Source organism: Chelonia mydas, chromosome 2, assembly GCF_015237465.2.
Source record: "Chelonia mydas isolate rCheMyd1 chromosome 2, rCheMyd1.pri.v2, whole genome shotgun sequence".
NCBI lineage: Eukaryota > Metazoa > Chordata > Testudines > Cheloniidae > Chelonia > Chelonia mydas.
This window is the reverse complement of record NC_057850.1, coordinates 179,564,265-179,576,273: the sequence shown is the minus strand read 5'-3', so window position 1 is coordinate 179,576,273 and position 12,009 is coordinate 179,564,265. Positions and strand designations below refer to the sequence as shown.

The window sequence follows — 12,009 nt, the reverse complement described above, 5'->3', positions numbered from 1 at the left end:
GGGCCGAACCCTCAAAGAGGAGGTCCTGTATTGTCTGCTCGACCTCGTAAGGGAGACTAGAGATCTGCAGACAGGAGCTCCTTTTCATGGCTATCCCTGAGGCCACAGTGTGGGATGCTGAGTCAGCCACATCAAGGGCTGCCTGCAGCAAAGCACAGGCAACCAGTTACCCTTCCTCCACGAGTGAGGAAAACTCCACCCTAGAGTCCTCTGGTAACAGCTCCGCAAACTTGGCCATCGCTCTGCAGGTGTTGTAGGTGTACCTGCTGAGGACAGCCTGGTGGTTAGATATATGGAGCTGGATACATTTTCGTCCCAAAGAGGTCCAATTTTTTTGCTTCCCAATTTTTTGTGGACAGGCGTTCGCACTCCCTCTCATTCTCCGCAGTCACCACTAGGGAGTCCGGCCGGCTGTGTTCCCTGTAAGCTGCATGCTTGGGCGGCTGCCCATGAGAGAGTCAAATGCCGCCCAGCTGATTAGTAGAGCACACACAGCTGGCACCATGTGTTCAGGTGCTTCTTCCCCCCACATTGCTCTGTCCTGCAGCTGCTCCCAGGACCTTCCTACTGGCTGTGCACAGTGGGGGAAGTAGAGGGGAGGCGCTGATGTCAGTGTGTCCTTCTCCCCCCACCCCTGTACCCTATCTCTGCAGGGCAGGGAGAGGGGACAGCCTGGCTCAAGACTCAGAGCTGCTGTGGTGAATGCTGAGTGACTGAGCGCCTTTCTTAAAGAGGCAGTGCACTGTTTGAGATTTCCCCAGTAGCATGCCCACACAGTCTCTGGGTCACGCATGCACACAGGGTCTCTGGGTCACAAACTGTCTATGGGTCACGCACGCACACACAGTCTCTGGGTCACACGCACATACACACCCACCACACAGAGAGTTTCTTTCACACTCACCTCCAACCACATACTTGTATTATTACCGTTGTTACTTCTCGGTACTTCCTGCAATGCACATATATTCTCTGTAATTTTATTCTTTCCAAGGGTGTTATTTTTGTGTTTTGACTGGTCTATGGATTTCATAATTTTGTATTTCTTTTACACTTAAATTTAATTTTGAGTAGCGAGTTCTAAAATGCCTAACCTGTCCTGGCTAGAGTAATTATCCCAATGGCAACTTTTTTAAAATATACATTAATTAAGGGTTTTTGTTTCTACTGGTGTCGCCAATCCGGACATATCTTGATGCACATAAAATGTATTCCACACATGGATGGAAAAAATTAGAGGGAACATTGCCGGCAGGGTAAGTGGGTATAAAGGTACTCATAGCCTCTAGAACAGTGGACTCCAACCTTTTTACGCCCCAGATCACTTTTTCAATTTAAGGGCAACCCAGGATCTACCCTTCCCCTTCACTGAGGCCCCGCCCATTCAATCCTTCCCTCTTCCCGTTGCTCGCTCACCCCCACCCTCACTCACTTTCACCAGGCTGGGGCAAGGGGATGGGGTTCGGGAGGGGTCGTGGGCTCTGGGCTGGGGCCCAAGGGGTTTGCAGTATGGGAGGGGGCTCTGGGTGCAGGAGGGGGTATGGGGTGCAAACTCTGGGAGGGTGTTTGGGTGCAGGAGGGGGTGCTGGGGCAAAAGTGAAGAAGGGTCAAGGCTGGGGCAGCGAGGTCAGGGTGCAGGAGGAGGTATGGGATCAAGGCTGGGGCAGTGAGGTCAGGGTGCAGGAGGTGTGCTGGCTCTGGGAGGAGGCTCAAGGTGCAGGAGGGGGTTCAGAGTGCAAAAGGGGGTATGGGGTGCTGGCTCTGGGAGGGGGCTCAGGGTTGGAGTGCAGCCTCCCGCCGGGTGGCACTTACCTCGGGCAGTTCCCTGTCAGCAGCGCAGTGAGGCTAAGGCAGGCTCCCTGCCTGCCCCGGCCCCACACTGCTCCCGGAAGGGGCCAACGCGCCCCTGAGGCCCCTGGGGAGAGAAGAGTGGGGGACAAGGGGCTCTGCGCACTGCCCCTCTTTGCAGGCACCGCCCCCAAAGCTCCCATTGGCTACAGTTCCCCATTCCTGGCCAATGGGAGCTGCGGGGTTAGTGCTTGCATGCAGGTGCAGCACACGGAGACCCCTGCCATGGGGTGCGCTGGCTGCTTCCAGGAGCAGCGTAGGGCCATGGCAGGCAGGGAGCCTGCCTTACTGGCAGCCCCACTGCACTGCCACAGCCAGAGATCACGATCAACTGGGAGACTCCCCATGAAAGACCAGCTGGTCGCACTTGAAGGGCTGGTGACCACTGCGCTAGAGGGAACAAAGTACTTTCACTCATTTCTCTTTGCAAAGAGGCACGAGTCTGCCAGAGAGTTTTAGTGCTGTCACTAATTGTTTTCGTAACAGGAGGGACCCAAAGGGGCCAGTATGTCGACCATAGGGTCCGATGCCTCCACCACCTCCTCAGCTTGGATTGCCAGGTTCTGTGCCACCCTCCTGAGAAGTTGTTGGAGCACTCTGCTATCCTCCAGAGCAGGGGCCGTTGACGTTCCTGTAACTGCCTCATCAGGCGAGGACGAGGCCCTGGCTACAAGCGGGTCCTGTTCCCTGCCCTTGGCACCGAGGGGATCTCGGGGCACTCAGTGTTCCGGTGCGGCACCTCCTGCCAGAGCTGGCGCAGTTGATGGCAACGATGTCAGTGCCAGTGCGGTTGATGTGGACGCTGGTATCAGTGTAGGCGTTGCCAACTGCATCGGTGCCAGTGCAGTAATACCCTGGTCGCGCTGGGATGGTGGAGCAGAAAAAGTAGCTGACACAACGGAAGCCGACTTAAAGTAGGACTGTTGGTTCTGGCTCTGGTGGAAAGCCCCGGGGGTCCAAAAAGGCCACTGAGCGGGGGGCTACCACTGATTCGGCCACGGAGCCAGCTGGTGTCATCTCCGCCTGTCCAATCTGGAGCTCCTGCTTCTCCTGGATATGGACTGAAAGGACTCCACTTCCAATTCTGAGGACTCTGTACAGGAGGACCAGGGAGGAGCGGTGCCACTCGGTTCCGGAAAATGTTATCTAGGGTTAGGTGACCGATGAGGCTCTGCCGTGCACGTGCTCGTCAATGGCATCAGTGACTGGGGTCGAGGGAACGGCAACTGGCGCAGAATTGTTGTGGGTTTACCCCTGGATGGCACCGGGGACCTCACGTCCTGTCCCATCTCAGACCGGGAAGGGGAGGAGGGCAGCACCGTGAGGGCGATAAGGTCTCTTGCCACCTTGAATGCCTCCGGCATGTATGGTATCCATAGATCACAGCCCTCACTGACCAGTGAAAGATTGGGGGCCTGGACTCAACCGGTCCCATGTAGGGGCAGGAGCCGACGTGACCTTTGAAGCCGAGACCGAAGTTGTGCGGCCCGACATGGGTCTCATGGCGGTGGGCTCCTTTTGCGCCCGTCTGGGCATAGGGCAGCAACCCCTTTCAGGTCTATTTTTCTTATGAGGCACCGGTGAATGTGAGCAGTGCTAGCTCCTGTCCTGTCGGTGCCGAGGGTCTCTACTTGAGTCCTTCCTCGGCACCGATTCATGCGCCAGCAGTGCCAGTGCGCTCCACACGGATGATGAGCTGCTCGGGGTTGGCTCCGTCAACCCAGGGTCCAATTGCGGATGGAGAGCTGCCTCCATGAGGATTAACTTGAGACACTGATCTCTCCCCTTCCATGTCCTTGGACAGAAACTTCTGCAAATTTTGCAGCTTTCTTTTTGATGAGCTTCCCCCAAACACTTTAAACAAGAAGAATGGGGGGTCGCTCTTGGGCATAAGCTTGCCACAGGCTTCGCAGGGTTTACAACCCAGAGACTGAGGCGTGCCCTGGTACCAGGAAGAAAGTGGAGGGGAACCCCCAAATGAAATTTGTATGTAAAACTACTCTCTATTATATAAACTAACTACATAGAAGAATGAAACTTCAACTACTAGAGAGATGCCTGCCAAAGCAAGAGCAAGCATTCCGGCTAACCACCACGGGAGGTAAGAAGGAAATGAGGGCGTGGCGGGTCAGCAAGGCCCTATAACCGGCGCTGTAAAGGCACGACCCCAGGAGGCGTCTGAGCCGAGCTGACAGATACGGCTGAGGGGAAAACACAGCGTGTGCGCACCTAATTGGAATGGACATGAACAAGCACTCAAAGAATGCCTGTGTTTTACAGAAAAGATAACCAAGGTTCAGAGATGTTAAACAACCTGCTTAAAGTCAGATAAAAAGACTGAGGCAAAGCTCAGAACAGAATACAGGAGTCCAATAAGAAGTGCACTATAATGGGATATCTACAATGCATACTTGTAGTGGGTTGTGTTGCATGCCCAATGTCACACTCCCCCGCTTCATCGACACTCAAATCCACATAAGAGGTGAGCTGAACCTGAGCTGGTGTGCTCAGCTGGGTGTATGGGGAAAGAATGTGTGTTGAGCTACGATATGCACCTTCCCCACCCACCCACTTTGTAACATGGACCTTCAGAAGTGAGACTGACTAATATACGCCCACATGCGCATGAGTCAGGACATAGGTGCATACTGCTGTGTAGACATACCCCAAGGCAGTGGTTCTCAACCTATTTATCATTGCACGCCTCATCCAATACTACCTATATGGCTCTGAGGACGTCACATGACCACAGCTGCGTACTGATTGGGCTGCAAGCAGCCCATGTGCCACGGATTGAGAACCACTGCCCTAAGGTTATGTATACGCTGCAATGTAAGCCCAGGGTTAGTAGAACTCAAATTAGCAGACCATGGGTTTTGTTAACATGGGGCTTCGGCATCTAGACTCATTTCTAACTCCAGGTTAGGAACTGTTAAACCAGGAGTGGGCAAACTTTTTGGCCCGAGGGCCACATCTGGGTGGGGAAATTGCATGCAGGGTCATGAATGTAGGGTTGGGGCAGAGGGTTGGGGTGCGGAAGGGAGTGCAGGGTGTGAGAGGGGGTGCAGTATGCAGGAAGGGGCTCAGGGCAAGGAGTTTGAGAGCAAGAGGGGTGTGGGGTGTACGAAGGGTCTCAGGGAAGGGGGTTGGGGTGCAGGAGGGTGCTCAGAGCGGGGGCTCAGAGCAAGGGGTTGGAGTGCAGGAAGATGCAGGGTGCAGCAGGGGACTCAGGGCAGGGGGTTGGGGTGCAGGAGGGGTGCGGCAGAGAGTTGGGGTGCAGGATGGGTTCAGGGTGGAGGCTCCGGGGTAGCAGCGGCGCGCAGCAGGGCTAAGGAGGGCTCCCTGCCTGTCCTGGCCCTGCCACTCCCGGAAGTGGCTGGCACCACATCCCTGTGGCCCCTGGGGGGGGGGGACGGGGGGACGGGGAGGGGGACGGGGACGGACGACCATGGGTCAGCGCGATTTGTATGTAGACAGAAGGCTGGTGAAGACTTGAGCTTCGTTTGAACACTAGGCTTACACTGCAGTGTAGACATATCCTAAATGTATTGATATATATATCACTCCCACTCAAGTGCTCAATCTACTAGACTACAGCTCTCCTCAGAAAGGTTGACATTTTCTCCATATTTATTAAAAAAAAAGATATGCAAAATGTAACTCTGAAAACTTCTCAAGCGGTATCTATTTCATAGCAAAATTAATTTGTTTACCACATTAGTGGTCATTTATAGGCCTGCTTTTACAATACAGTTTATGGAAAAGAAGTTTTCCAACAGGGATTTGTTGAAAACAAATTAAGCGATTCCTCTCTAGAGAATATCTTTTACTGTTCTACAAGAGCTTTAAGATTTAGGTGCATCTCATGATGTAGCACACCTAAACCCCTGGGAAATAGAGAATAAGGGGCAGAGGGAAAAGATGTAGATACAATTCATAGGGAGCCAAGTTTTCTAAAGTCTTCTGCTTTCATTTAGACTAGATATGGTAATTCAGAAGTGAATACATCGTGTGGCAAAATGGCCAATGTTGGTATGAGGAGTCGTGCGCTTTTCTTGGTGGGGGGCTAGGACGCCACCCCTTGTCCCTGGTCTTTGGGCGCCTAAGGCCCCGCTAGTGACCCGGGAAGGTGGTAGAGAAGGGAAGCGGGGAAGGGGTCTGGGTTTGCTCCTCACTCTGAGCCCAGCCCCTCTCAACCCCTACAGGTTTCTTACCCTCTGCCCCCTTGGGTAGGGTTACCCTGGGTCCTTTCTCCTTCCTTGTACCAACCCTGACTGCCTGAAGCAGGGGTTTTTTATTAGGTTCCTGACAGGACCTTAATTGACTACAGGTGCTCCAATTAGCCTGTAGTAACCTTTCCTAGTCCACAGGGAACCACACCTTAATTAGCCTACAGCTTATTTATCTCCCCTCTACCACTCTCCCACTGCTCCCTGGCCCTGCTGTATCACAATACTACTTTTTGGAAAATGCATTTATATATAATAAAACAGGGTGAAATTAACTCTAATTTCTTTACTTTTTAAAATTATATTAGAATGCCCTTTTAAGGCAATCTAGGTTTGTCACAAAAAACAACGATCAGAAAAATCCTATAAATATAAATCAGGATTTTCTTTCATCTGAGACACAACAAGAATGATAAAAGCTACAAAAAACAGTTTTATTGAAGCCACTGGTGCAGCACCTTTTAGTTGCAGTATTAATTTTTATAATTGGCTTTCACTTAAAACAGAAAGCTCAAAGTAATTTGTTAATTAAAACAATGAATGATGCTTCTGTTCTTTCACTACAACCAAACACTATTCTAGAACCACAATGTGGAATTTACAACAGGAATTCAATGCACACCAGTTTACTTCACTGAACTGAATCAAAACTAACAGTGAAGTAGTGAAGTAAATTGCTAGTACAGTGAACTTGAGTAACATCACAGAGTCCTTACTTCAACACACACCAAGTTTTCTAATAGCTACAACAGTTTCAAAATGCTCTTACAATTGTTTATAGACACTGAAATTTTTTTCTTTTAAAGAAAAAAAAACTGTCCATATATTTGTGTTTAATTCCTGGAGAGAGACATGATCTAAGTTAAATATATGTAATGTATGAAAATGTAATAAGGAATTACACACACTTATTTAGATCGCTATTCTGAAATCTCCTCATTACCCCTTACTGAGCACAAAAGTAATTATTCTGAACATATTTTGAGGACATAAATTGCTACAGTGGTGCTGCAAAACTAGCCATTTTTACCAACTTCACACTGCAATGGTGCAGAGATGTAAGTAATGAAATTATTGCTACCACTGCCAGACATTTTAACCATTCACATAGTGGGGTACAAGAGTGCTGTGCAGAAAAAGATATTAACAATGACTTCAAGAAAAGACCATCAGTATGAGAGAGTAAGCATTTGTTAGAATTACACTAATGTCTAACTTTAAGATTGTGGCTTAAATGCATATTTCTACAACAGATTAACCTGAACTTCACTTTTATAATGCTAGTAGTTCCACAAAACAGATTACAGTGCTTAATAAAGGTTAAATCTGAGTTACATTAACCTCCGACTTTGAATAGCAATATATAGTTGCATACTTACCACTGATGTTACTTAAAATCATATTTCCAGAGTCTCTCACTTCATCAAATTTTGCAAATATTGCTTGTAACCTGGAAATAAGGGAAAAGATCAATTTTAACGTCTATGTGAATGAAGTAGGGATATTTCCCCAACCCCCAAAATGAAAAATAAAAACTAAACTCCAACTCAGTTCTAACTGTGTTTTCTTCGTGAGCAGATTTATAGATGAATGGTTGAAACTAAAGCTGTTTATTATTCCAGCCAGCAGAAATCTATGGAAACAACGTCTGAACAACTTTTCCTCTTGAATAAATTCAACATATTCAAACAAAAACAAAATTCACTTAGCAATTAACATTGTATATTCCAAACAACATAATTTTAAAAAAATAGAAGTCTATTACTACATTACATTTATATTAATGGCATACATTAGGCTTTATGTGAACATACTAGCATATTTATGTAAAGCTCTAAAAAGTAATTATTTTAAAGTAGAAGGTATACTGTAAAAATTAAGGATAAGATTGAATTTATTTGGAGGCCATTAACAGATTTCTCAAAAATCTCTGTTTTATTTTAATAAAACTACTGTTCGTAAGAGTAGTTTTGCTTTCCATTAGTAGGAAAGAAGTAGTTATATTTCACATTCAAAACATACTAAACATTTTACTCTTATTAAAGTAAAAGGTAACAATATTTTATGTAGGATTACAAAAATAACAGAAATATGCTGAGTGCTCTAAGTGCATGTAAATAGACAGTAAAAGAAACTACAGTAAAAGCTCTGTTATCCGGCACTTTACCAACTGGAAAGCTCTATAAACCAGCATTTCTGATCTTCACTGAAACCCCAGTTTATAGTCCAGTTGGCGTGGGGCCGGAAGGCTCCCTATCTGGCTCCATGTGGTTCCCCAAAAGCGGAGACATGTCCCTGCTGCTCCTAGGTGGAGGAACGGCCACAAGGGGTTCACGGGGGGGGGGGGGGGGGGGGGGGGCGTGCACTCTGGGAGGGAGTTTGGGTGCAGGAGGGAGGCTCAGGGCAGGGGGCTGGTGCGCAGGAGGGGTTTCGGGGTGCTGGACCGGGTGGTGCTCACCTTGGGCAGCTCCCCGCAAGCAGCAACATGTCCCTACTGCTCTTAGGAGGAGGCACACTGCCCCAGTCCCAAGCACTGGCTCCATAGCTCCCATTGGCTGGGAACTAAGGCCAGCAAGAGCTGCGGGGGCGGCACCTGCAGGTGGAGGCAGCAAGCAGAGCAGCCTAGCTGCACCTCCAACTAGGAGCAGCAGGGACATGTCACCGTTTGCAGTGAGCACCACCCAGATCTGGCACCCCACAGCCCCTCCCGCGCCCCAGCCCAGAGCCCCCGCCCAGGCCCAAATTCCTTCCCTATTAACTAACTGGAATTTCTGACTTATTGGCACCCCCATTTTGGCAACATGCCGGATAACAAAACTTTTCCTCTATTCAGTTAGTATCGTCCGTATTCCTCATTTAGTCCAGAGTTCTATGAGATAAAATGTACTTGTATCTATGTATTACTGAAACAGACAAAAGTGAAAGCAATGGATGGCAACTGCAGTTTAATATAAAATAATTAAAATCATATTTACATTTTCCAGGCTTGGAATATATCAGTATAATATGTCAACCTTTTACAAAAAGAATAGAGCACAGAATAATTAGGTACATCTAAACTAGTGACTGTACACTTGTCCATACACCTAGCTGTGTCATAATCCCCTTACGGTCACATCTCAACCCCAGAATCATGTAAGAAGAAGGGAGCAAGGGGAGTAGAGGGCATTAAACTAGTACACCTGAGGGGTAAGTACATGCCTTGGCTGTGAGAGTCGTAAAGGGTAAGAAGAAAACATTCTACAAATACGTTAGAAGCAAGAGGAGGACCAAAGACAGAGTAGGTCCATTACTCAATGGGGCGGGGGGGCGGAGGGAAACAATAACAGAAAATGTGGAAATGGCAGAAGTGCTTAATGACTTCTTTGTTTCAGATTTCACCAAGAAGGTTGCTGGTGACTGGACGTTTAACAGTGAATGCCAGTCAAAATGAGGTAGGATCAGAAGCTAAAATGGGGGAAGAACAAGTTAAAAATTACTTGGACAAATTAGACGTCTTCAAGTCACCAGGGCCTGATGAAATGCATCCTAGTATACTCAAGGAGCTGACTGAGGCGATATCTGAGCCATAAGCGATCATCTTTGAAAAGTCATGGAAGATGGGAGAGATTCCAGAAGACTGGAAAAGGACAAATATAGTGCCAATCTATAAAAAGGGGAAAAAGGACAACCCAGGAAATTACAGACCAGTCAGCTTAACTTCTGTACCCGGAAAGATAATGGAGCAAATAATTAAGCAATCGATGTGCAAATGTCTAGAAGATAACATAAGTAACAGTCAGCATGGATTTGTCAAGAACAAATTGTGTCAAACCAACCTGATAAGTTTTCTTTGACAGGTAACAAGCCTTGTGGATGGGGGGAAGCAGTAGACGTGGTATATCTTGACTTCAGTAAAGTCTCACATGATCTTCTCAAACAAACTAGGGAAATGTAAGCTAGATGGAGCTACTATAAGGTGAGAGCAAAACTGGTTGGAAAAACTGTTCCCAGAAAGTTATCAGTGGTTCACAGTCATGCTGGAAGGGCATAACAAGCGGGATCCCTCAGGGATCAGTTCTGGGTCCAGTTCTGTTCAATATTTTCATCAATGATTTAGATTATGGCATAGAGAGTACACTTATAAAGTCTGCGGATGATACCAAGCTGGGAAGAGTTGCAAGTGTTTTGGAGGATAGGATTATAATTCAAAATGATCTGGACAAAGTGGAGAAATGGTCTGAAGTAAATGAGATGAAATTCAAGAAGGACAAAAGCAAAGTACTCCACTTACGAAGGAACAATCAGTTGCACACATACAAAATGGGAAATGACTGCCTAGGAAGGAGTACTGTGGAAAGGGATCTGGGGGTCATACTAGACCACAAGCTAAATATGAGTCAACACTGTAATGCTGTTGCAAAAAAAGCAAACATCGTTCTGGAATGTATTAGTAGGAGTGTTGTAAGCAAGACACGAGAAGTAATTCTTCCGCTCTAGTCCACACTGATTAGGTCTCAACTGGAGTAGTGTGTCCAGTTCTGGGAGCCACATTTCAAGAAGGATGTGGACAAACTGGAGAGAGTCCAGAGAAGAGCAACAAAAATGATTAAAAGTCTAGATAACATGACCTATGAGGGAAGACTGAAAAAAAACTGGGTTTGTTTAGTCTGGAAAAGAGAAGACTGAGAGGGGACATGATAACCATTTTCAAGTACATAAAAGGTTGTTACAAGGAGGAGAGAGAAAAATTGTTCTCTTAACCTCTGAGGATAGGACAAGAAGCAATGGGCTTAAATTGCAGCAAAGGAGGTTAAGGTTGGACATTAGGAAAACACTTCCTGTCAGGGTAGGTAAGCACTGGAATAAATTGCGTAGGGAGACTGTGGAATCTCCATCATTGGAGATTTTTAAGAGCAGGCTAGACAAACACCTGTCATGAATGGTCTAGATAATCCTTAGTCTTGTCATGAGTGCAAGGAACTGGACTAGATGACCTCTTGAGGTCCTTTCCAGTCCTATGATTCTATGTAGAGGGGTAGGAGGGTGGGTTGTGAAATGAACAAGTGGAACACATCTTGAAGCACAACAGTTACAAAAGGTTAATAATCGCATTCCACTCTAGGTGACTTCCAAGCAGTTAAATAGGCAGAGGAATCAGAGTTCACATACACAAAGACAGCAGTACAGCTCGACCAAATCTGGCTTCATCTCTTGAATGTTGACTGATGGCGTAATGGGAGGGTGTGCACTAAAGACAGGTTGCTGTTTTACACATTTCCTGAATAGAGCTCTGCACTAAAAATGCTTCTGAGGATGCTTGCAATCTTGTGGAATGATCAGTCAGGTTAGTTGGCAGCAAAACACCTGCCTGAACATAAAAAATACATGAAATTATCCAGGACAAAACTGTCTGTGAAGATATTGGGAGACCTTTCATCCTGTCTTCTATAACCACAAACAGTTGGGTGGACCTCCAGAATGGTTTAGTTCTTTTTATGTAGAAAGTTAGAATCTAACATCCAATGAGTGAAGACATTATTCACTCCTATTTGCATGGGGTTTCATGTAAAAGACACGTAGGTAAATTGCCTGATTGCTCTGAAAATGTGAAAGCATTTTCAGGAGAAAACTGGGGTGAGGACGTAAATACATCTTATCTTTAAAGAAGACTGTGTACAGTGACTCTGATGTCAGAACACGAAGTTCTAACACTCTTCTGCCCAAAGCGATAGCAACGAAGAACAACACCTTCCAGGAGAGGCACAAGAAGAAGCACATTGCTAAAGGCCCAAACAGTGGTCCCACAAGTTTTGACAAGGCCAGGATCAGGTCCCAGAAAAGGAGGAACCAGCTTCCTTACTTGAAGGTAAAAACCTTTCTAAGCCTTCGAGGAATCAGTCATTTGAAATAACAGCTTCGTTATCCATCTGAGGGTGGAAAGCGGATATTG

The 12,009-nt window shown here is 47.0% G+C and overlaps 1 protein-coding gene across 34 annotated transcripts in view; it reads right to left on the bottom strand.

Annotated features, from left to right (window-relative positions):
* The window catches only part of CLASP2 (cytoplasmic linker associated protein 2), a 273,178-nt gene that overhangs the window by 210,497 nt on the left and 50,672 nt on the right, over window positions 1-12,009 (bottom strand). For all 34 annotated transcript variants that reach the window (XM_043540698.1, XM_037890139.2, XM_043540702.1 and 31 more), the window contains exon 7: window positions 7,457-7,527. In XM_043540698.1, coding sequence (XP_043396633.1) covers window positions 7,457-7,527 — 71 coding nt within the window. The remainder of the gene's footprint in view (window positions 1-7,456; window positions 7,528-12,009) is intronic.